At 44.8% G+C, this 24902-nt stretch overlaps 1 protein-coding gene across 3 annotated transcripts in view; it reads right to left on the reverse strand.

The window, feature by feature from the left end:
• Positions 1 to 200: 200 nt before the first annotated feature.
• LOC110520152 (copine-2) overlaps positions 201 to 24902 on the reverse strand; it is a 40311-nt gene continuing 15609 nt past the window's right edge. For 2 of the 3 annotated variants that reach the window (XM_021597260.2, XM_036974738.1), the window contains exons 11-16: positions 24737 to 24870; positions 23979 to 24033; positions 23304 to 23355; positions 22954 to 23087; positions 1172 to 1408; positions 201 to 716 (exon numbers count right to left, since the gene is read on the reverse strand). In XM_021597260.2, coding sequence (XP_021452935.1) covers positions 609 to 716; positions 1172 to 1408; positions 22954 to 23087; positions 23304 to 23355; positions 23979 to 24033; positions 24737 to 24870 — 720 coding nt within the window. In that variant the 3' untranslated portion in view covers positions 201 to 608. Of the gene's footprint in view, positions 717 to 1171; positions 1409 to 20893; positions 21882 to 22433; positions 22715 to 22953; positions 23088 to 23303; positions 23356 to 23978; positions 24034 to 24736; positions 24871 to 24902 lie in introns of those variants that run through there. The other variant, XR_005050752.1, reaches the window with a different exon arrangement.

A 24902-nucleotide genomic window follows, 5' to 3' on the forward strand; every position in this document is an offset into this window, starting at 1 on the left:
TTTGTAGGAAGCCTTGTTGGTATCGCATACACATCTTAAGAAAATCCTCTCAATTGGATAAAGTGAAAAGTTGATTTAACCAGGCATATCCAGGATACGGTTGTACGGATTGTTTCAAACTGTAACTTTTTAAAATGTTCAAGCAGAATGAATTCATTGTGTTGCCTCGACCTTATGTTTCAGTCAAGCACACAGCACAGTGACATTTCTGTATGTTTATTGACCTGAGTGGTAACGAATACATGGTGAACATTATAAAATCAATAACGTCTTCAAGGTACAGTACAAGTACAACAAATTACAATTCACTGCATAAAAGGTACAGGAAAAACTTTTCATAAACATTTTCTTTTGAAAACAGAACATTGTATAAATTTACATTCAGGGTAGAGTATGCATTTCAAATGTTCTCTTCAGGGGACTGCAAAGTAGTATTCTTTGACACATACTGTATTTTTCTTCCACAAAGTCTTGCTTTCAGATAAGGTTAAAAAATCAGATGAATACATATTAAAAAACCTTTTCATGCACTTTTTCATTGTGTTTTTCTTGTAAACAGTGAATAGACATTTGCAACATGCATGATGATGAACCAAGGCCTTGGGATTTCACTCCGATGCTGTGTTGCTAGGCGACAGGTTCCTCTGTTTGAAGTACTGTGTGACCTGTTGCGGCAGCTCAGCCAATACTGATTTGGCTAAAGTTTCCTTTGGAGCCTGTGAGAACAAGACAGAAAAGTAAAAGTCACATTGAGATCTCTAAATATCAGTGTTTTTACAATAAGAATGCATTAGAATCAACTTTCATCCAGTTAATGGTTTAGAAGTAAGATATGGCTCTCCATACTCTGTGTATGGACATTTTTTCTCATTTTCAGCAGATGGACTGAAGCTAGGATGTGCTCTCCTACTGTTGAGGAAGTCACATGGCCTACAGATCACCCACTCCCAAGGCTGTTTACACTCACAAAGTCAATCCATATCAGGATGTGTCATCTCTAATATGTCCTGCAACAACAACCTGTTGTTAAATCTGAGTATAGTGCAACAGGTTGACATCATAACGTTAAACAGTCAACCACAATGTGTTTTAGACTACAGGGGAACAAAAACAAGACTCATTTATACACCACTTTTGTTTCCCCTAAGTGTATTAAACATGAGATACTCACATTTCGGAAGTCCCTGAAGGGAACAAACTGCACGATGTCTCTGACTGCTTCCTCTCCTGTGTAGGAGCGTAACACGCTGCTGTCCCCATCCAGGAACTCCATGGCAGCAAAGTCTGCATTGCCCACTCCAATAATGATGATTGACATGGGGAGCTTGGCTGCCTGAACAATGGCGTGGCGGGTCTCATCCATGTCACTGATCACCCCATCTGTGATGATCAGCAGAGTGAAGTATTGCTGCAGGGGGAGAAAGAAAAAGAGAGAGAAGAAGAGAGAGAGTGGGGGGGGGGGGGGGGTGGAAGGGGAGAGAGAACGGGGATTAAGCTTTGGGGATGATGTGAAGGAGACTTGAAGGGAATATAATCATGTTGGGACAGAGCAGAAAAAACTGGACAAATTGTTCAAACCAAAATTACGTTTAGCCACAATGTATTCAACTGTTCGGTTTAGACACATGGATTACTGTGTAGGTATGATGTCTACCACCACACCTCGGAGGTGTCACTGGAATGAATTCAAATTAATGCAACTAATGTCCAAGCTGTGTCCTCACTGTGAACTTGCACAGTGCTCAGTAGACACGCATTTCTTTAATTGCTTTTTATGCACATTAACTCCAAACACCCTAGAACAGCACAGTCAGATTAGTGATGATTGCATTACATTGCGGAGATATTGTTGTACATGTGAAGATGAGAAGGAGAAAGAAGGATACTATTCCAATCCACTCCTGCAAAAGAGGAGGGTGGGGGAAGAAGGATTTATATAGTCACACAATCCCTGTCTCCTGTTCTTTCTGCTGCAGTTTGCTGATTGTCATATGTAGAATGGAGATTTACATTTGCTCAGTGTTGCATCATTATGAAATCTTCCTCCAGCTGTAAGGCTGGTTAGAGATCAGACAGCAGCATATTCACACTGAACGATCTCACACATGACCAGGAGAATTAACTGACTGGAGCCCAAGAAAGACCCAGTCCCATATGCACAAATGTCAAAGGCTGTACTGGTCTTAAGGAATCCACAGATTTCTTAATCATACTCTGGTACGCAGAACACAAGCAGTAAAATCATGTCTGTGTGTGATGGTCAACGGTGTGAGTCAGTGTAAAGCTATGGTCTGTTGAGCTTCATTCAGTCCTGTGGGTTTATTATGGCCAGGTTCAAACCATGAGGGTCGGAGAGAGCAGCACTTGTACAGGATGAGAGGGTCTCGAGCTGACTCTCTGAACACAGCCACTGACACACAGACCCTCAGCAGTTCCCACGTTCCATACTCACACAGAGATCTTGTATCTATGTAGAGTACTTCAAACATGCCTTGCATAACAAAGACTAAAATAAACACAATTCCCCCCCCCCCCCTCCCTAAATGGTGTCTCTCTCTTTCTTCCAACCCACTGCTTCTTTCTGTTCTCGAAAGGAAACATAGCAATCTGACACATCAAATACCCTCCCTTCCAGTCCTGGTAATCATCCAAATGGGAGGGCTAGACCTATGTTAATAAAATACCCTGTTTTTTTGTCCATCTCTGGCCATGCAAATTCATTTGTCAGTGTAACAGACCACACAAACATGTCCCTCTCTGTGAAAAAAAGCTCTATTACCGCTTGGTAATAAGTGCTTTAAGTGTGGAATACAGACATTGAGACATAAAGTGTGGAATACACACATTCGTAGATCATGATTAACTCTCCTGGCCTTCTGGCATGGTTGATGTGATGCTGTGACGTCAAGCCCTGCGGGCCAATGTGTCACAGCTCCCCACCATCCTCACACTTATCAAGGGCACTGGGCAAAGAAGAGGGGGGCTGACTTATTTTCACATTGCAAACACACACACATAAAATACACACAGAAGCACACACACACTAAGTTCATACAGAAGCACATGCATGTGTGCTCACAAATGCAAATGCACACATTCACTCTCAATCGCACTAAACATGCACAAACAGGGTTGGGGAGGAACGGATTGCATGTAATCCATTACATGTGGAACACCTCCGGCGCCGACATAGATGGCCGCCTCGCTTCGCGTTCCTAGGAAACTATGCAGTATTTTGTTTTTTTTATGTGTTATTTCTTACAATGCTACCCCAGAAAATCTTAGGTTTTATTACATACAGTCGGGAGGAACTATTGGATATAAGAGCAACGTCAACTCACCAACATTACGGCCAGGAATACGACTTTCCCGAAGCGGATCCTCTGTTTGGTCTACCACCCAGGACAATGGATCGGATCCCAGCTGCCGACCCAAAACAACGACGCTGTAGAAGGGGCAGACGGAGCGGCCTTCTGGTCAGGCTCCGTAGACGGGCACATCGCTCACCGCTCCCGGGCATACTACTCGCCAATGTCCAGTCTCTTGACAACAAGGTAGATGAAATCCGAGAAAGAGTTCCCTTCCAGAGAGACAGCCGAGACTGTAACGTTCTTTGTTTCATGGAAACATGGCTCACTCGAGACACGCTATCTGAGTCGGTACAGCCACCTGGTTTCTTCACGCATCGCGCCGATAGAAACAAGCATCTCTCTGGTAAGAAGAAGGGCGGTGGTGTATGCCTTATGATTAACGAGACGTGGTGTGATCATAACAACATACAGGAACTCAAGTCCTTTTGTTCACCTGACTTAGAATTCCTCACAATTAAATGCCGACCGCATTATCTACCAAGAGAATACTCTTCAATCATAATCACAGTCTTGTATATTCACCCCCAAGCAGACACATCGACGGACTTGAAATAACGTAATTGGACTCTATGTAAACTGGAAATCACATATCCTGGGGCTGCATTTATTGTAGCTGGGGATTTTAACAAGGCTACTCTGAAAACAAGGCTCCCCAAATTCTATCAGCATATTGATTGTGCTACCAGGGCTGGCAAAACCCTAGATCATTGTTATTCTAACTTCCGCGACGCATATAAGGCCCTCCCCCTCCATCCCTTCGGGAAAAGCTGACCACGACTCCATTTTGTTGCTTCCAGCCTATAGACAGAAACTAAAACAGGAAGCACCCGCGCTCAGGTCTGTTCAATGCTGGTCCGACCAATCGGATTCCATGCTTCAAGATTGCTTCGATCACGTGGACTGGGATATGTTCCGCATAACGTTGAACAATAACATTGACGAATACGCTGATTCGGTGAGCGAGTTTACTAGCAAGTGCATATTAGCAAGTGCATCGGTGATGTTGTACCCACAGCGTATATTAAAACATTCCCCAACCAGAAACCATTGATTGATGGCAGCATTCGCACAAAACTGAAAGCACAAACCACTTTTTTTAATCAGGACAAGGTGACCAGAAACACGACCGAATACAAACAGTGTAGCTATTCCCTCCACAAGGCAATCAAACAAGCTACGCGTCAGTATAGAGACAAAGTAGAGTCGCTATTCAACGGCTCAGACATGAGAGGTATGTGGCAGGGTCTACAGTCAATCACGGACTACAAAAGAAAATCTAGCCCCGTCGCGGACCACAATACCTTGCTCCCAGACAGACTAAACAACTTGTTTGCTCGCTTTGAGGACAATACAGTGCCACTGACACGGCCCGCTACCAAAACCTGCGGGCTATCCTTCATTGTAGCATATTAGAGTAAAAGATTTAAACGTGTTAACCCTCGCAAGGCTGCAGGCCCAGACGGAATCCCCGGCCGCGTCCTCAGAGCATGCACAGACCAGCTGACTGGTGTGTTTACAGACATATTCAATCAATCCTTATCCCAGTCAGCTGTTCCCACATGCTTCAAGAGGGCCACCATTGTTCCTGTTCCCAAGAAAGCTAAGGTCACTGAGCTAAATGACTAACGCCCTGTAGCACTCACTTCCGTCATCCTGAAGTGCTTTGAGAGACTAGTCAAGGACCATATCACCTCCACCCTACCTGACACCCTAGACCCACTCCAATTTGCTTACCGCCCCAATAGGTCCACAGATGACGCAATCGCCATCACACTGCACACTGCCCTAACCCATCTGGACAAGAGGAATACCTATGTAAGAATGCTGTTCATCGATTACAGCTCAGCATTTAACACCATAGTACCCTCCAAACTCGTCATTAACCTCGAGACCCTGGGTCTCGACCAAGCCCTGTGCAACTGGGTCCTGGACTTCCTGACGGGCCGCCCCCAGGTGATGTGGGTAGGTAACAACATCTCCACCCCGCTGATCCTCAACACTTTGTCCTCACAAGGGTGCGTTCTCAGCCCTCTCCTGTACTCCCTGTTCACCCACGGCTGCGTTGCAATGCACGCCTCCAACTCAATCACCAAGTTTGCAGACGACACTACAGTGGTAGGCTTGATTACCAACAACGACGAGACGGCCTACAGGGAGGAGGTGAGGGCCCTCGGAGTGTGGTGTCAGGAAAATAACCTTACACTCAATGTCAACAAAACAAAGGAGATGATCGTGGACTTCAGGAAACAGCAGAGGGAGCAGCCCCCTATCTACATTGATGTGACAGTAGTGGAGAGGGTGGAAAGTTTTAAGTTCCTCGGCGTACACCTCACGGACAAATTGAAATTGTCAACCCACACAGACAGCGTGGTGAAGAAGGCGCAGCAGCACCTCTTCAACCTCAGGAGGCTGAAGAAATTTGGCTTGTCACCAAAAACACAGATGCACAATCGAGAGACCATCCTGTCGGGCTGTATCACCACCTGGTACAGCAGCTGCTCCGCCCATTACCGGAAGGCTCTCCAGAGGGTAGTGAGTTCTGCACAACGCATCACCGGGTGCAAACTACCTGCCCTCCCGGACACCTACACCACCCGATGTCACAGGAAGGCCAAAAAGATCATCAAGGACAACACTGCCTGTTCACCCTGCTATCATCCAGAAGGCGAGGTCAGTACAGGTGCATCAAAGCTGGGACTGAGAGACTGAAAAACAGCTTCTATCTCAAGGCCATCAGACTGTTAAACAGCCATCCCTAACATTGAGTGGCTGCTGCCGACATACTGACTCAACTCTAGCCACTTTAATAATGGAAAAATTGATGTAATCAATTTATCTCTAGCCACTTTATATAATGCTTATATACCCTACATTGCATAATCTCATATGTATATACTGTATGCTAAACCATCTACTGCATCTTGCCATCTTGATGTAATGTATCACTAGCCACTTTTAACAATGCCACTTTATATAATGTTTTCGTACCCTACATTACTCTTCTCATATGTATATATTGTACTCTATACTATCTACTGTATCTTGCCTTGCCATCACGCATTCATATATTTTTATGTACATATTCATATTCATTCCTTTACACTTGTGTGTATAAGGTAGTTGTTGTGAAATTGTTAGGTTATATTACTTGTTAGATATTACTGCATGGTCGGAACTAGAAGCACAAGCATTTCGCTACACTCGCATTAACATCTGCTAACCATGTGGATGTGACAAATACATTTGATTTGATTTGATGTAATCCATTATGTTATAAACTAAAATATTGCAATCAGATTACAGATACTTTCGGAATACTTTTAAACTCAAGTCTGATATTGCTTCTTCTGATATTTCTTAATATCTTTCTTTTAACATTTTGTATGTGTGTATTTATTTGTATTGCTAGGTAAAAATGAACTGTTGGAGCTAGAAACACAAGTATTTCACTGAACCTGCGATAACATCTGCAAATTTGTGTACGCGACCAATAAACTTTAATTAGATTTTGGGCAGCCAGTGAAAAATGCGCTCTTGCAACAGCTGTGTGCTGATGCCAGACAATGGAATAACAGTTTGAGGGAGTTCCTCCCTTGTAAACTCCTCTGTGGTATTGTGCTCCACACATACTGTCAAAAACAAGTTTAATTTAAGAAGACCCATGAGTAGAGCTTTTATTGCTCAATCTATTTCATGCTGATTTAAAAAATAATTCAAAGGCCTAAATCGTTAGGGCGTTAGGAGTGGTACCCCACCCGTTAGGGCGTTAGGAGTGGTACCCCACCCGTTAGGGCGTTAGGAGTGGTACCCCACCCGTTAGGGCGTTAGGAGTGGTACCCCACCCGTTAGGGCGTTAGGAGTGGTACCCCACCCGTTAGGGCGTTAGGAGTGGTACCCCACCCGTTAGGGCGTTAGGAGTGGTACCCCACCCGTTAGGGCGTTAGGAGTGGTACCCCACCCGTTAGGGCGTTAGGGGTGGTACCCCACCCGTTAGGGCGTTAGGAGTGGTACCCCACCCGTTAGGGCGTTAGGAGTGGTACCCCACCCGTTAGGGCGTTAGGGGTGGTACCCCACCCGTTAGGGCGTTAGGAGTGGTACCCCACCCGTTAGGGCGTTAGGAGTGGTACCCCACCCGTTAGGGCGTTAGGGGTGGTACCCCACCCGTTAGGGCGTTAGGAGTGGTACCCCACCCGTTAGGGCGTTAGGAGTGGTACCCCACCCGTTAGGGCGTTAGGGGTGGTACCCCACCCGTTAGGGCGTTAGGAGTGGTACCCCACCCGTTAGGGCGTTAGGGGTGGTACCCCACCCGTTAGGGCGTTAGGGGTGGTACCCCACCCGTTAGGGCGTTAGGAGTGGTACCCCACCCGTTAGGGCGTTAGGGGTGGTACCCCACCCGTTAGGGCGTTAGGAGTGGTACCCCACCCGTTAGGGCGTTAGGAGTGGTACCCCACCCGTTAGGGCGTTAGGGGTGGTACCCCACCCGTTAGGGCGTTAGGAGTGGTACCCCACCCGTTAGGGCGTTAGGGGTGGTACCCCACCCGTTAGGGCGTTAGGAGTGGTACCCCACCCGTTAGGGCGTTAGGGGTGGTACCCCACCCGTTAGGGCGTTAGGAGTGGTTCCCCACCCGTTAGGGCGTTAGGGGTGGTACCCCACCCGTTAGGGCGTTAGGAGTGGTACCCCACCCGTTAGGGCGTTAGGAGTGGTACCCCACCCGTTAGGGCGTTAGGGGTGGTACCCCACCCGTTAGGGCGTTAGGAGTGGTACCCCACCCGTTAGGGCGTTAGGGGTGGTACCCCACCCGTTAGGGCGTTAGGGGTGGTACCCCACCCGTTAGGGCGTTAGGGGTGGTACCCCACCCGTTAGGGCGTTAGGGGTGGTACCCCACCCGTTAGGGCGTTAGGGGTGGTACCCCACCCGTTAGGGCGTTAGGGGTGGTACCCCACCCGTTAGGGCGTTAGGAGTGGTACCCCACCCGTTAGGGCGTTAGGGGTGGTACCCCACCCGTTAGGGCGTTAGGAGTGGTACCCCACCCGTTAGGGCGTTAGGAGTGGTACCCCACCCGTTAGGGCGTTAGGGGTGGTACCCCACCCGTTAGGGCGTTAGGGGTGGTACCCCACCCGTTAGGGCGTTAGGGGTGGTACCCCACCCGTTAGGGCGTTAGGGGTGGTACCCCACCCGTTAGGGCGTTAGGAGTGGTACCCCACCCGTTAGGGCGTTAGGGGTGGTACCCCACCCGTTAGGGCGTTAGGGGTGGTACCCCACCCGTTAGGGCGTTAGGAGTGGTACCCCACCCGTTAGGGCGTTAGGGGTGGTACCCCACCCGTTAGGGCGTTAGGAGTGGTACCCCACCCGTTAGGGCGTTAGGGGTGGTACCCCACCCGTTAGGGCGTTAGGAGTGGTACCCCACCCGTTAGGGCGTTAGGGGTGGTACCCCACCCGTTAGGGCGTTAGGGGTGGTACCCCACCCGTTAGGGCGTTAGGGGTGGTACCCCACCCGTTAGGGCGTTAGGAGTGGTACCCCACCCGTTAGGGCGTTAGGGGTGGTACCCCACCCGTTAGGGCGTTAGGGGTGGTACCCCACCCGTTAGGGCGTTGGTACCCCACCCGTTAGGGCGTAAGGGGTGGTACCCCACCCGTTAGGGCGTTAGGGGTGGTACCCCACCCGTTAGGGCGTTAGGGGTGGTACCCCACCCGTTAGGGCGTTAGGAGTGGTACCCCACCCGTTAGGGCGTTAGGGGTGGTACCCCACCCGTTAGGGCGTTAGGAGTGGTACCCCACTAGTTAGGGCGTTAGGGGTGGTACCCCACCCGTTAGGGCGTTAGGAGTGGTACCCCACCCGTTAGGGCGTTAGGGGTGGTACCCCACCCGTTAGGGCGTTAGGGGTGGTACCCCACCCGTTAGGGCGTTAGGGGTGGTACCCCACCCGTTAGGGCGTTAGGGGTGGTACCCCACCCGTTAGGGCGTTAGGGGTGGTACCCCACCCGTTAGGGCGTTAGGGGTGGTACCCCACCCGTTAGGGCGTTAGGAGTGGTACCCCACCCGTTAGGGCGTTAGGGGTGGTACCCCACCCGTTAGGGCGTTAGGGGTGGTACCCCACCCGTTAGGGCGTTAGGGGTGGTACCCCACCCGTTAGGGCGTTAGGAGTGGTACCCCACCCGTTAGGGCGTTAGGGGTGGTACCCCACCCGTTAGGGCGTTAGGGGTGGTACCCCACCCGTTAGGGCGTTAGGAGTGGTACCCCACCCGTTAGGGCGTTAGGGGTGGTACCCCACCCGTTAGGGCGTTAGGAGTGGTACCCCACCCGTTAGGGCGTTAGGGGTGGTACCCCACCCGTTAGGGCGTTAGGAGTGGTACCCCACCCGTTAGGGCGTTAGGGGTGGTACCCCACCCGTTAGGGCGTTAGGGGTGGTACCCCACCCGTTAGGGCGTTAGGGGTGGTACCCCACCCGTTAGGGCGTTAGGAGTGGTACCCCACCCGTTAGGGTGTTAGGGGTGGTACCCCACCCGTTAGGGCGTTAGGGGTGGTACCCCACCCGTTAGGGCGTTGGTACCCCACCCGTTAGGGCGTAAGGGGTGGTACCCCACCCGTTAGGGCGTTAGGGGTGGTACCCCACCCGTTAGGGCGTTAGGGGTGGTACCCCACCCGTTAGGGCGTTAGGAGTGGTACCCCACCCGTTAGGGCGTTAGGAGTGGTACCCCACCCGTTAGGGCGTTAGGGGTGGTACCCCACCCGTTAGGGCGTTAGGAGTGGTACCCCACTAGTTAGGGCGTTAGGAGTGGTACCCCACCCGTTAGGGCGTTAGGGGTGGTACCCCACTTGTGATTGTTCCCAATTTTTGGTATTTTTTGTATTTAAAAAAATCAAAATATGTATAGATTATATAATTCATGGATTATGTTTTAAATGCTCATAAAAGTGCAGTAAAAGTGTACATTTTCCTGTAAAAAAAATATATTGTTCAAAACAAGCCGTTCAGTTACTTAATACTGTCCCTCAGTCACTGGCAGCTCCATGGACGAATAGGCAATGCAAACATTGCTTGGATTGCTATACAAAGTAAATGGACAGTCCTGGGGCGCTCAAATGTGCATTCAGTCAGAACTTCTGGGTATTCTTTAGTCCCCTCCTCCAAATGAGTCTCTCCTGCCCAGTGGTGACCTGTCATTCAGGTTTCGAGCCCTACCTGTTTAGCATTTATTTATTTTTTAATAATTGGCCTATTTTGCATTTTATTTTGGTATTCATTTGTGTTACATACCAGTTTTCAAACAATGTAAAACTATTTTTATCATCCTTGAGTTAATAAAGCTGCATACATGGTCTCTTGAGTAAAATGCAGCTGTTTCAGCCTAGAACAGTGCTTTCAGTAGTGGAGGGGCACCCAGCAAAAGCACAGCGCTTAGACGTTGGTAATTTTCTCTAGTTGCGCTGTGATTGTCTCAGTGTTCTGTCACTCATGGGGACACTACGTCGCCACAGACTCTTCAAGTAGAGCTAGGCAGTTCAAGCCTCCTTGGGTGCAGCCACAGATTTACATTAGAAGCGCCCATCCAAGAAGGCTCAAGGTCATTGGCCACAGATAAAATGACATCAAATCATTCTATATCTACCATAGATTTGATTGGACTGATAATGTCAACATCATACTTTCAAAATCTTAGCTAGCTAGCTAGACAAGCAGTCATCACCATGAATCATGTTGACAATCTACTGGCAAATCCTTTTCAGTCCTTGTCATATGAAGAGAAACTATAGATAAAACGTATCGGTGCTCATTGGCTATTGGACATAAACATTATACAACAAGTCGGGAATCCAAGTCTGGGTTTAAGGATTTAAAACGTCTCTGTGAAAGGGTCACTTTTCCAAGCTTAAATGGATAAACATCCTCACGCAACACCATGGGCCAGAAAAGGTTGAATACAGTGGCTATGCTGTTAATCCAGCATGACACATGCTGAGTTCAAAACAACTGGAAACTCGGAAATTAGACATTTCCGACTTTAGTGCGTTCAAGACAACTGGGAAAATACGTTTTGAATGGTCATCCAACTCGGAATTCCAAGTCAGGAACTCGGGTCTCTTCTAGAGCTCCGACTTTCCGACCTGAGGATCCCTGACATCATGATTCAACCTGTTCCCAGTTGTCTTGAAATCACCATAAATCCAGAGAATGCCAGATTTTGATGACACAGTTTGATGTCAAAGTTTGCCCACAAGAAGGACCACTGCACCACCTTTCTGTTCGAGTGAGCGAAGCACAACAACGAGGAGTCTAAAAATACACTACACTACATGACCACAAGTATGTGGACACCTGCTCGTTGAACATCTCATTCCAAAATCATGGGATTAAATATGGAGTTGGTCCCCTCTTTGCTGCTATAACAGCATCCACTCTTCTGGGAAGGCTATCCACTAGATGTTGGACCATTTCTGTGGGGACTTGCTTCCATTCAGCCACAAGAGCACTAGTGAGGTTGGGCACTGATGTTGGGCGATTAGGCACACTGATCTCGACAAACCATGTCTGTATGGACCTCGCTTTGTGCACAGGGGTATTGTCACGCTGAAACAGGAAAGGGCATTCCCCAAACTATTTCCCCAAAGTTGGAAGCACAGAATAGTCTAGAATGTCATTGCATGCTGTAGTGTTAATGTTTCCCTTCACTGGAACTAAGGGGCCTAGCCCAAACGATGAAAAACAGCCCCAGACCATTATTCCAGACCATGCATTGGGGCAGGTAGTGTTCTCCTGGCATCCGTCAAACCCAGATTTGTCTGTAGGACTGCCAGATGGTGAAGCGTGATTCATCCCTCCAGATAACGCGTTTCCACTGCTCCAGAGTCCAATGATGGTGAGCTTTACACCACTCCAGCTGATGCTTGGTGTTGTACATGGTGATCTTAGGCTTGTGTGTGGCTGCTTGGCCATGGAAACCAATTTCATGAAGCTCCTCACAAACAGTTGTGCTGACGTTGCAGTTTGGAACTCGGTAGTGAGTGTTGCAACCAAGGATAGACAATTTTTACGCACTAGGCGCTTCAGCACTCAGTGGTCCCGTTCTGTGAGCTTGAGTGGCTTACCACTTCGCGGCTGAGCCGTTGTTGCTCTTACACGTTTCCACTTCACAATAACAGCACCTACAGTTGACTGGGGCAGCTCTAGCAGGGCAGAAATTTGACGAACTGACTTATTGGAGCTGTAAGTAGCCCATGTGACTCATTTGGTCTCTCTCCCCCTCAGAACATGTAGCCTATAGCCAGTTTTAGAGAAATATAATCATAGAATATTGTAAAAGTTTTCATTGTCTGCTTATACGGCCCCGTTATTTATCCTACGTTTCTGACTTGGTGTACAGTCATGGCCAAAAGTTTTGAGAATGACACAAATTTTAATTTTCACAAAGTCTGCTGCCTTAGTTTGTATGATGACAATTTGCATATACTCCAGAATGTTATGAAGAGTGATCAGATGAATTGCAATTAATTGCAAAGTCCCTCTTTGCCATTCAAATGAACTGAATCCCCCAAAAACATTTCCACTGCATTTCAGCCCTGCCACAAAGGAACCGCTGACATGTCAGTGATTCTCTCGTAAACACAGGTGTGAGTGTTGACGAGGACAAGGCTGGAGATCACTCTGTCATGCTGATTGAGTTTGAATAACAGACTGGAAGCTTCAAAAAGAGTGTGGTGCTTGGAATCATTGTTCTTCCTCTGTCAACCATGGTTACCTGCAAGGAAACACGTGCGATCTTCATTGCTTTGCACAAAAAGGGCTTCACAGGCAAGGATAATGCTGCCAGTAAGATTGCACCTAAATCAACCATTTATCGTATCATCAAGAACATCAAGGAGAGCGGTTAAATTGTTGTGAAGAAGGCTTCAGGGCACCCAAGAAAGTCCAGCAAGCGCTAGGACTGTCTCCTAAAGTTGATTCAGCTGCGGGATCGGGGCACCACCAGTACAGAGCTTGCTCAGGAATGGTCGCAGGCAGGTGTGAGTGCATCTGCACGCACAGTGAGGCAAAGACTTTGAGGATGGCCTGGTGTCAAGAAGGGCAGCAAAGAAGCAACTTCTCTCCAGGAAAAACATCAGGGACAGACTGATATTCTGCAAAAGGTACAGGGATTGGATTGCTGAGGACTGGGGTAAAGTAATTTTCTCTGATGAATCCCCTTTCCGATTGTTTGGGGCATCCGGAAAAAAGCTTGTCCGGAGAAGACAAGGTGAGCGCTACCATCAGTCCTGTGTCATGCCAACAGTAAAGCATCCTGAGGCCATTCATGTGTGGGGTTGCTTCTCAGCCAAAGGAGTGGGCTCACTCACAATTTTGCCTAAGAACACAGCCATGAATAAAGAATGGTACCAACACATCCTCCGAGAGCAACTTCTCCCAACCATCAAGGAACAGTTTGGTGACGAATTATGTCTTTCCAGCATGATGGAGCACCTTGCCATAAGGCAAAAGTGATAACTAAGTGGAACAAAACATAGATATTTTGGGTCCATGGCCAGGAAACTCCCCAGACCTTAATCCCATTGAGAACTTGTGGTCAATCCTCAGGAGGCGGGTGGACAAATATAAACCCACAAATTCTAACAAACTCCAAGCATTGATTATGTAAGAATGGGCTGCCATCAGTCAGGATGTGGCCCATAAGTTAATTGACAGCATGCCAGGGCGGATTCCAGAGGTCTTGAAAAAGAAGGGTCAACACTGCAAATATTGACTCTGCATCTTCATGTAATTGTCAATAGAAGCCTTTGACATTTATGAAATGCTTGTAATTATACTTCAGTGTTCCATAGTAACATCTGGCAAAAATATCTAAAGACACTGAAGCAGCAAACTTTGTGGAAATTAATATTTGTGTCATTCTCAAAAGCTTTGGCCATAACTGTACAGGGAGAATACTGTAACAACGGCCCATGTTCTGTATTATGTCGCTGTCCATTTCAAAAGTGCTGAACAAAAGCTTGCTAGTTCATGTCTTAATTCAAAATTACGGCTTGCCTCTTATCCACTCACCATTCCATTATACTATAGTTTGTACATCTCAATTGTTATATTGCTTATATAGGTACAGTATATCTCATTAGTAACTTATTAATAATTTTAGACAATGTTGGAATGATGCATTTCTTTGTTTTGCTTACTTTGTGTATTATAATTAGCTCATTGCTTTTCTCCACAACAAGGGGACACTATAATGTTGTTGGGTCCGTAACCATGTTTCCCAGTGAAAGTCCAGTTATTGACCCATAGAATTCCAGATTATATTGCGAGGGTTGTTTTGTCTTTTAGACCACATAGGCCTAATAAAATACTCCAAATGGTAAGCTAACCACTCTCTCTCTCTCTCTCTCTCTCTCTCTCAGTAAATGAGGCTGAATTAACTTTTTTTGCTGCAAATGAGGCTCCGTTGATAACCAGGTGTAGCAGTGATAAGGATTTTCTCCATGGTGCTGAAGGAAAGCTCTGCTGTCAGAACAGCTTTGTGTAGACCCTAACAGTTTGTGGGCACCGTTTGTCACTGTTATAGTGCAATTAATGTATTGTTTAGTGTTGTGTAGTGTAGTGGCTTTGCTGGCATGCATCTAAAAAAATCGGTTGAGGTTCCCCCCCAAGATTTACATGCTAAAATCCCCACTGCTGGCGCCAGACAGCTTACCTCATGTGAGACTAAATCTGCTCTATCAGGTACCGATGGCGCTAAAGCAAGAAGCTAATTGTAATTAACATGTAAATAAATAATCATAACAGTCATGGGAGCCTGGGACCTGATAAACCGGACAACTACACCCAACAACAGTCGAAGGACAGAGGGATTCACTAGCTGGAACCGTCTCAATGCAGATCTGGTAGGACAAAAATGGCCAATTGTTTCCCCCCATGTTGTTCATCAGGATCTATTGTAGGTGATGAGGCAATGTGGTGTGGACTAAAACACCATAAAACCAGGTGTATCACAAAGCATGATCAAATGAATTGAGAAACATTGAAAAATAGTTTGGCACATTTTCTGGGTCAAATTAACTATGATCTAAATTTGAGAAGCAGCTAGCTAGCTAGTTAGCTCCCAGCTCCAATCTCAAGTTTTTCTAAACTAATATCTGACTAACTTAAATATGAAGTTATTTCAGAATGAATGTTAAAGCTGCAATACATACATTTTTTGGTGACTGACCAAATTCACATAGAAATGTGAGTTATCTATCATTCTCATTGAAAGCAAGTCTAAGAAGCGGCAGATCTATTCTATGTGCGCTATTTCTATTCTTCCCGTTCTTAAGGTTAGTTTTTGCGTCTTTTACTTTTAGTACTTAAGTAAAAATACTTTAAAGTACTAGTTTTTGGAGGTATCTGTACTTTATTTTACTATTTATATTTTTGACCACTTTTACTTTTACTTCATCACATTCCTAAAGAAAATATTGTACTTTTTAGTTCATACATTTTTCATGACAACCAAAAGTACTCTGACTTTTAATACTTAAGTATATTTGAGCAATTACATTTACATTTGATACTTAAGTATATTTAAAACCAAATACTTTTAGACTTTTACTCAAGTAGTATTTTACTGGCTGACGATTAAGGTATATATCGTATGACAAGTATGACAATTGGGTACTTTTTCCACCACTGTGCAAATAGCACTTATCGGTAGTGCTCAAAGTACTAAATAATGTGTCCCTGAACAAAGGGGCGGTCAAAATCAAAAGTAACAGTCAGTATCTGGTGTGGCCACCAGCTGCATTAAGTACTGTATTGCATCTCCTCCTCATGGACTGCACCAGATTTGCCAGTTCTTGCTGTGAGATGTTACCACACTCTTCCACCAAGGCACCTGCAAGTTTCCGGACATTTCTGGGGGGAATGGCCCAAGCCCTCAACCTCTGATCTAACAGGTCCCAGACGTGCTCAATAGGATTGAGATCCAGGCTCTTTGCTGGATATGGCAGAACACTGACATTCCTGTCTTGCAGGAAATCACGCATAGAATGAGCAGTATGGCTGGTGGCATTGTCATGCTGGAGGGTCATGTCAGGACGAGCTTGCAGGAAGGGTACCACATGAGGGAGGAGGATGTCTTCCCTATAACGCACAGCGTTGAGATTGCCTGCAATGACAACAAGCTCAGTCTGACGATGCTGTGACACACCACCGCAGACCATGACGGACCCTCCACCTCCAAATCGATCCCGCTCCAGAGTACAGGTCTCGGTATAACACTCATTCCTTCGATGATAAACAAGAATCCGACCATCACCCCTGGTGAGACAAAACCGCGACTCGTCAGTGAAGAGCACTTTTTGCCAGTCCTGTCCAAGCCCTCAGTTCAGCCTCTCTCAGCCTATTGCGGACAGTCTGATCACTGATGGATGGATTGTTGTAACTCTGGCAGTTGTTATTGTCATCCTGTAGCTGTCCCGCAGGTGTGATGTTTGGATGTACCGATCATGTGCAGGTGTTGTTACACGTGGTCTGCCACTGCGAGGATGATCAGCTGTCTATCCTGTCTCCCTGTAGTGCTGTCTTAGGCGTCTCACAGTACGGACATTGCAATTTATTGCCCTGGCCACATCTGCAGTCCTCATGCCTCCTTGCAGCATGCCTAAGGCACGTTCACGCAGATGAGCAGGGACCCTGGGTCTGAGCAGGGACCCCCATCTTTCTTTTTGGTGTTTTTCAGAGTCAGTAGAAAGGCCTCTTTAGTGTCCTAAGTTTTCATAACTGTGACCTTAGTTGCCTACCGTCTGTAAGTGTCACGGCTGGCTGAAGGACTGGACCAAGGTGCAGCATGGTAAGCGTACATTTTATTTTTATTAAAAATGACGCCAACAAAACAAAGGACAAAACCAAACCGTGAAGCTTTGGGCTAAGTGCCCTGAACAAAGTCAAAGTTAACTTCCCACAAAACAGGTGGGGGAAAAGGGTACCTAAGTATGGTTCTCAATCAGAGACAACGATAGACAGCTGTCCCTAATTGAGAACCATACCAGGCCAAGACATAGAAATACAAAACATAGAAAAAAGGACATAGAATGCCCACCCTAGTCACACCCTGGCCTAACCAAAATAGAGAATAAAAAGCCTCTCTATGGCCAGGGCGTGACAGTAAGCTGTTAGTGTCTTAACAACCGATCCACAGGTGCATGTTCATTAATTGTTAATGGTTCATTGAACAAGCATGGGAAACAGTGTTAACCCTTTACAATGAAGATCTGTGAAGTTATTTGGATTTTTACGAATTATCTTTGAAAGACAGGGTCCTGAAAAAGGGACGTTTATTTCCAAGTCCTATTCTTGAAGATCAAGGAGTATTTAATTCATTGGAATGACTGGAAATCTGACATACTTTGGTTTTTAATGTAAATATATAGCCTAATAATTTTATTATGTTTTTATTATGTCTTTATTATGAAGTAGGAAGCAATGTGTTAGAAGCCTACATAATCCCTAAAGTAAAATGCTAAATTTGTTTACGGCCAGCTACAGTGAGCTCCAAAAGTATTTTGACAGTGACATATTTTGTTGTTGTTTTGGCTCTGTACTGTCAGCTTTAATTTGAGGGTATTTTCATCCATATCGGGTGAACCATTTAGAAATTACTGCACGTTTTGTACAATACAAAAGTATTGGGACAAATTCACTTATGTGTATTAAAGTAGTAAAAGGTTAAGTATTTGGTCCCATTTTCATAGCATCGCAATGACTACATTAAGACAGTACAAACTTGTTGGGTGCACTTTCTGTTTGTTTTGTTTGTGTTTATCATTTATCAGCCCAACAGAAATGAATGGTGTCATTTTGGAGTAACTTTTATTGTAAATAAGAATAGAATATGTTTGTAAACACTTCTACATCAATGTGGATGCTACCCAGTGCTTGAATTGCCATGACAATGTCTTTTTTCAAGTAGGTCCATTAGAATGCTAGAAATACCAGAATAGAGTATTCTATAGAGACCTCTGGTTATTCACTAAATAAAGGGTTAACACATTTTGACAGATGGAATTTCATGACTTCTCCATGACAACCACATTTCCATGACCAATAATTGGTGTGGTCTCTATGTAGCCTACATACAAAAGGTCAGCATAAATGTGGAGAGCTACTGGGTGTGCTGGCTTTTCATCCAGGCATGAAACACACCTGAGCTTATCAAGGTCCAGTTTAGCAGCTGATGTTTCGGCTACATAGTCATTGTATCACTTCAAATCCAAAGTGCTAGAGTACAGAGCCAAAACAACAACAGAAAATGATCGCTGTCCCAATATTTTGGAGCTCACACTATGTAAACTGTCATTGCTTTATCTTGCAATAGATGTTGTTCAATTGGTAATATTCATTTTTGTCTTCGTTTAATGCCTCTGAATGGGAAAGCAATCTAACAGTAACTGAAAGTAATCAGATTATGTTACTGAGTTCGGGTAATCCAAAAGTTACATTATTGATAAACAATTTGGACAAGTAACTCTAACTGTAATGGATTACATTAGAAGGTAACAAACCCAACACTGTGCACAAATATACATGATTTTACTCAAATACACACAGACAGATATACCTTGACAAGTTCACAAACACAGAAACACACACGGCTTGGCTATTGTCTGTACTGACTGCTCTCTAGTCATCTCTGTAGTCTTGTCAGTAGTTTCCTCCCACACAAACACAGTCCCACAGATATACTTGCTGTTGCGCCCCCTTGCTCCTGCCTGCTTCCCGTCAGAAGGGCCACCAGAGCTGGCCTATGTTTGATAGAAGCCCCCGCTCCTGTGGACACTGTGAAGTCTGCTCCTTTAATGTACTTACAGGCACGCTCATTAGTGAATCATTATCTAAGAGACCGAGACAGACACAGCTACCACGCTGAAGCGCAGACGTTTTGCACACACTCACACACAGCCAAAATCATTATCAAAGGCAGGGACAGGGACAGACATTTACAGTGCCTAGCAGGTGATTTGCGAGTGCACACATGCACACACCAAGGTATTTATCTCTTCCATTTCTAAAACCTTGTGAAGTGAACACAATAGCTAATTCATCTTGTTTTTACAGTTAATATACCAGCAAATTGCAGTAAAATTCTCCTTGGTCTTTCTCTATTTCTCTCCTATTTCTCTGGGGTGACAGGGTGCAATTAGGGACATAAAGCTCCCAGGAGCCTCTGAAGAATGCTTCATAATAACAAGCTATTACTTGTCAAACCCACATGCTGTGTACATCTGAATGTGAAGCCAGGAAACAGAAGGTCCAATGAGGGGTCTGGGCTGTATTTTCACTATTTTTAGGTATAAGAATGTTAGCTACTGTATATCCTTAACTTTGCACATTATGTCCTGGTCAGTCTTCCTTCCCTGGAGGAAAATACTCTTTAACAGTCTCATTCTAGTCTGTTAGAGTCTCTTGTGTCTCAGTTGGTAGAGCATGGCACTTGTAATGTCAGGATTGTGGGTTTGATTCCCAAGGGGGAAAAGTAGTAACATTTATGCACTTACTACTGTAAATCCAGAGCATCTGTTAAATGACAAAATGTAAGAGTCACTGGGCTTGTTTGAGTGGTAAGGAGAAAGCAACCGACTGTAGATAAAAGCCGAGGTGGTTTTCCAACAGCAAGGCTCGGTGCAACATGCCAGCGTTGCCATTGTTTATAAAAGTTGCTCTTTAAAATGTTGAAATAAACATGTCTCCAATCCCCATTTCACACACTCATGAATATGAGTGTCACGTTCGTGTGTGTCAAACAAAAACACCCTAATGATTGGTTGACAATAGAGCCTCCCACAATGCAGGTGATGCTCCAGGATGAATTGGTGAAGAGCAACTGTAGAAATGCGCAGACGACTGCAGCCGAAACTTTATGACCTTTGATCACCTGATTTTTGATCACATGATTTTTGATCAAATGCAGGCACAAGTCGCACCATTTCTATCCCCATAATGCGACACACTTTGAAAGACGGTGAACAACGATGGTACCCGACTTAACAAAAGTGATCTCCTCGAACGTGGCCACTGTCACATCTCTGTCTAGAGTCAGAACCTCTCCTGTAGCAGAGACAGACAGACGGCAACAGAATGGAGCAGAACTCTGGGCCTTCGCCTCATTAGTCATTAAAACCCATGAACAACAAAAGGAAAAGAGGGAACATTTGTTCACTGAATCACCTTCTATAAATAACTAGAATTGAAAGGGGGGTTTTAATAGCTGCTCTCTTCTCCTCTGGGCTGGTAATAAGAGCGATTTTCAAAAAGCCTCTGCTGACTTTGAACTGACAACCAGAATGAGAGTTTTGAGGTTTTTCCACACAGCAATTAGGATCTGTTAGTGCTGGATCCAACTCCCAGTCTTACATACCCTGAGTCCAAAATGCACGCACACACGCATGCACGCACACACACACACACACACACACACACACACACACACACACACACACACACACACACACACACACACACACACACACACACACACACACACACACACACACACACAGAGAAAACACACAGCTTGCTGATAGGCCCGTGTGAACAGCAGTAAGGGGACTCATTATTTTCTAATTACAGCATGCTGAGCAGCTCTGAGGGAAACAAGCCTGTCTGATGGACACAGAAAACAATTATTCGTACAGGGAAGGCTGTCCAATGAGATGGACTCTTTACTCTGTAACTGTTATGACTTTACCAATAAGCCAGAGCCTGTTATGTCTCATTATGCATGAGAGGCAGAATACAGAGAACTATTGTTGTAAAACCAGGCATGAGTACAAAGTGTTTGAATAGGTTGCGTATAGAGTTGATGATGTAGACATCACTCCAGCTATTTCCAATATTGTTAAATATGTTTTTTGAGTTGCTTCAGCAAGGGTGAGGGTAAGTTTCCATGGATACGGAATCTTTCTATAAAAACCTCTACCTGGAACAAGAAGACGTCATGTAATGGCTCAGTGGTAGGGTACTTGGGAGTAACCAGCAATGTCTAATTGCTGACACAAAAAAAGCAACATTTGGGAAAGAAATTGGTATGTGGATGAAGGTCATACTTAGGCAAATAAACTATAAAGGGAAATAAATGGCTACAGTTTACACTTTTTTTGTAATTTCATGAAATGTTGTTTTAGAAAAGGGGCTTTTTGAAAAAAGTACCTGGGTAACCTGTTCAATCCCAGCCGTCTTTAAAATGACATTCAGGAGCAAAAGGGTTTCACTAGTTGTTTTTAATTCATTCAAAAAATATGAATTAGAATATAATATTGGAATGGAATATAACTAATGACATTAAATAACATTGGAATTGAATAATTCATAATAATAACTTAACTAATTAGTTCAGCGTAACATTGGAGGCAACTCTCTTATACTCTGCCATTGCACAATTCTAATTTGTACATAGGTCACAAAACAAGCTATCCCCAGTCAAATTGGAGCCCAACTCATGAGTCCATCTCCTGCACCGCTCACACCTAATCCATGTCCCCACCTGTGACTGAAAACAAGGGGAGAGATGCCAATTGAAAAGCTCTCTCTTAAAAACATAGCTAGCTACGTATCTAGCTATATGACATAAAATGCAAAAGGCTATAAAGTAACATTAACTGTAAAGCTATCAGTCACTTGTGGACACATTGACAACTGCAATTAAGTTACGTTAGATGTTTTATGTATGTTACGTCAAACTATCTGGTAGTAAGGTTGCTAGCTAGCACTTCTAGCAGCTTATGCTAACTTGCTAGCTGGCTAGCATTTACTGCTAGGGAAGTTTCTAGCTAGAAAGTTAGCATAAACTAGCACTAACTAGGCTAGTCATTGTCTAAATGACTAGTAGAAACACATTCATAACCATAAATGGGGGGCTTGTTGCCCCCAACACACTCATCCAACATATTACTACTTTTCGAAGAAAAAAAATGTCTCTCTAAACAAGTGGATTATTTATCTTAAGGCTTTCCTACTTGTATATTTAAAACAATTATAGATCTAACTTCATTGGAATATATCTACAACTTTTTCAAAATGTAAGAAAATTGTATCAACTTACCACAAAATCGTTTTGTTGAAATATCTCCAAAAGTTGTGATGACACAGAAGATTTTTGGTTGTTGAGCAAGAGCAGTGGCAGCCAAGGAAAGTGTTGAAAAAAATATTTGGTGACATCTTGTGGTCTTAATGTGAATTATAGGGGCTGGGGGCAGTTACCCCCTAGTACCCTATATACCTCTTCAACCTTGTGAATGTTTAAAGGTTCTGTGACTTCAGGAGCTCTGGGTTACTGTTGGCAAACCATCATCACATGATCAGCATGTGCTACCACATCTGGCCCTGGGCAGTGGAACAGAGCTTGTGTTTACTACAAAGTGCACCCTCCTTTAAAGTTAATAAGCATTGGTCATGTGGGGGGATTTACATATCATTTGGAACTGGTAATGTTGACCCATACTAATAACATGAGTCGGATGGACATCTTTAACAGGAAAAGGACAGATTCAATCAAATGAAAATGGATAAGCAATAAAAGAATGAAACTAGAAATCCTAATGTTGATAACAAGCAATCCTCACCGCAGCAGTCTCCTGTTGAAGGGCCTGGGTGGCAAAGCGGGCCACATGGGTGATGATGGGGGAGAAGTTGGTGGGGCCGTAGAAACGGATGTGAGGCAGGCAGACAGAGTAGGCCTGGGCAATCCCCTCCACGCCTGACCATAGGAAACAGGAATCACACATGGAAACCAGCACAAACCAGCACCCTCACCAGCAGACAGAGGGCTAAGTATGGTAGTTCTCAAATAAATGAGAAATAACACCCACTCCATGGATAAAGCAAGAAACAAACTCTAATAAGTGCAGCCTGCAGTGAGTACATTGTAATAAGGTTTTTAACGGGGGTTACAGAAAACATAATAGTTGCTCACCTTGGCAGAAGGGATTGGTGGGGTCAAAGTTGATGGCAAATTCATGAGACACCTGCAGGTACAGGAGACAAAAATAGGTCTCCTCAGGTGCAGAAATTGTACATTGAGAATTTCCAATGGCTGTAAGAGACTGTAGAGGAATGTGGGAGCACTAGAAATATGCGTTTCCATTGTATGATTGTAGCAGGTGGGAGAAGCAGTGAATTGTGTGACAAGCATTTTCTCTTCCTCCATTCCCCCTGCTTCACATGATCTGTTCTTTCTTGCTTTCCTCCTCTCCAAATCCATCACATACATTCCCATCCCTGCACTGCCCTTTCATTCCAATTGTTTCAACCTCTCCCTCTCTTCTTCCTCTAGTCCTCTCCGACCACTGATGGATTTAACCTCCCTAAACACTTCCCATAAAGTATCTGAACGCAAAGCTAAATATTCTGTCCATTTCTGTTGCTCAGCCTCCTTATTCAGTTGTCCTTTACATCAGTGCAGTGCCATGGCAACGCAGATGGGATTACAGTTGCATAATTATTGGAATATGCCTGTTTTATACATACTCTGGGATGCCGCTGTCTTCCAGTCTCCCTCTTCTCTTTAGCATTATTTTTGGCTCTACGTCTATCATATGTAGTGTGCCGTGAAGACACACCCTCACACGTAGACAGTTTATACACTTACTTTCCAGTCTGGAGGGAGTTGAGCCCCAAATCCCAGAGCAGGAAACATTTTGTCACTGAGGAAGGAGGGCAACAGATTGACAGGGATGAGTAAAAAGCAACTTCATCAGAATTCAACATGCAATTTTGCATTATGGAATTTCTCAATAAACTCGGATTGGTACTTTATCAGAAACAATGAGTGACAAAGAATATGACTGAGTAGACAGAATTAGAAGAGTTGAAGGGACCTTTCAGTGACTTATGACTGTGATGTATAAAATATAAATCAAATCAAATCAAATCGAATTTTATTTGTCACATACACATGGTTAGGAGATGTTAATGCGAGTGTAGCGAAATGCTTGTGCTTCTAGTTCCGACAATAAGTAATAACCAACAAGTAATCTAGCTAACAATTCCAAAACTACTACCTTATAGACACAAGTGTAAGGGGATAAAGAATATGTACATAAAGATATATGAATGAGTGATGGTACAGAGCGGCATAGGCAAGATACAGTAGATGGTATTGATTGCAGTATATACATATGAGATGAGTATGTAAACAAAGTGGCATAGTTAAAGTGGCTAGTGATACATGTATTACATAAAGATGCAGTAGATGATATAGAGTACAGTATATACGTATACATATGAGATGAATAATGTAGGGTATGTAAACATTATATTAGGTAGCATTTATTTATTTATACTTTATTTATCTGTGATTTGATCATATTGAGTCCTGTTATTACTGTTTACACTAATGGGACTCACGTGTCATAGTCCTGGATGATCTGGCCCACAGCCAGGATGGCGGACAAGTACTCATTGCTGCCCAGAGGGTTGATGAAGTGAAGAGAGGAGGCCTCCCGAGGGTTCCCATTAGACGCTGTGAAATCAATGCCAACCTACAGGAATAGCAAGACAGGAGACAGACATG

Source organism: Oncorhynchus mykiss, chromosome 1 (assembly GCF_013265735.2).
Source record: "Oncorhynchus mykiss isolate Arlee chromosome 1, USDA_OmykA_1.1, whole genome shotgun sequence".
In the NCBI taxonomy this organism is placed as follows: Eukaryota; Metazoa; Chordata; class Actinopteri; order Salmoniformes; family Salmonidae; genus Oncorhynchus; species Oncorhynchus mykiss.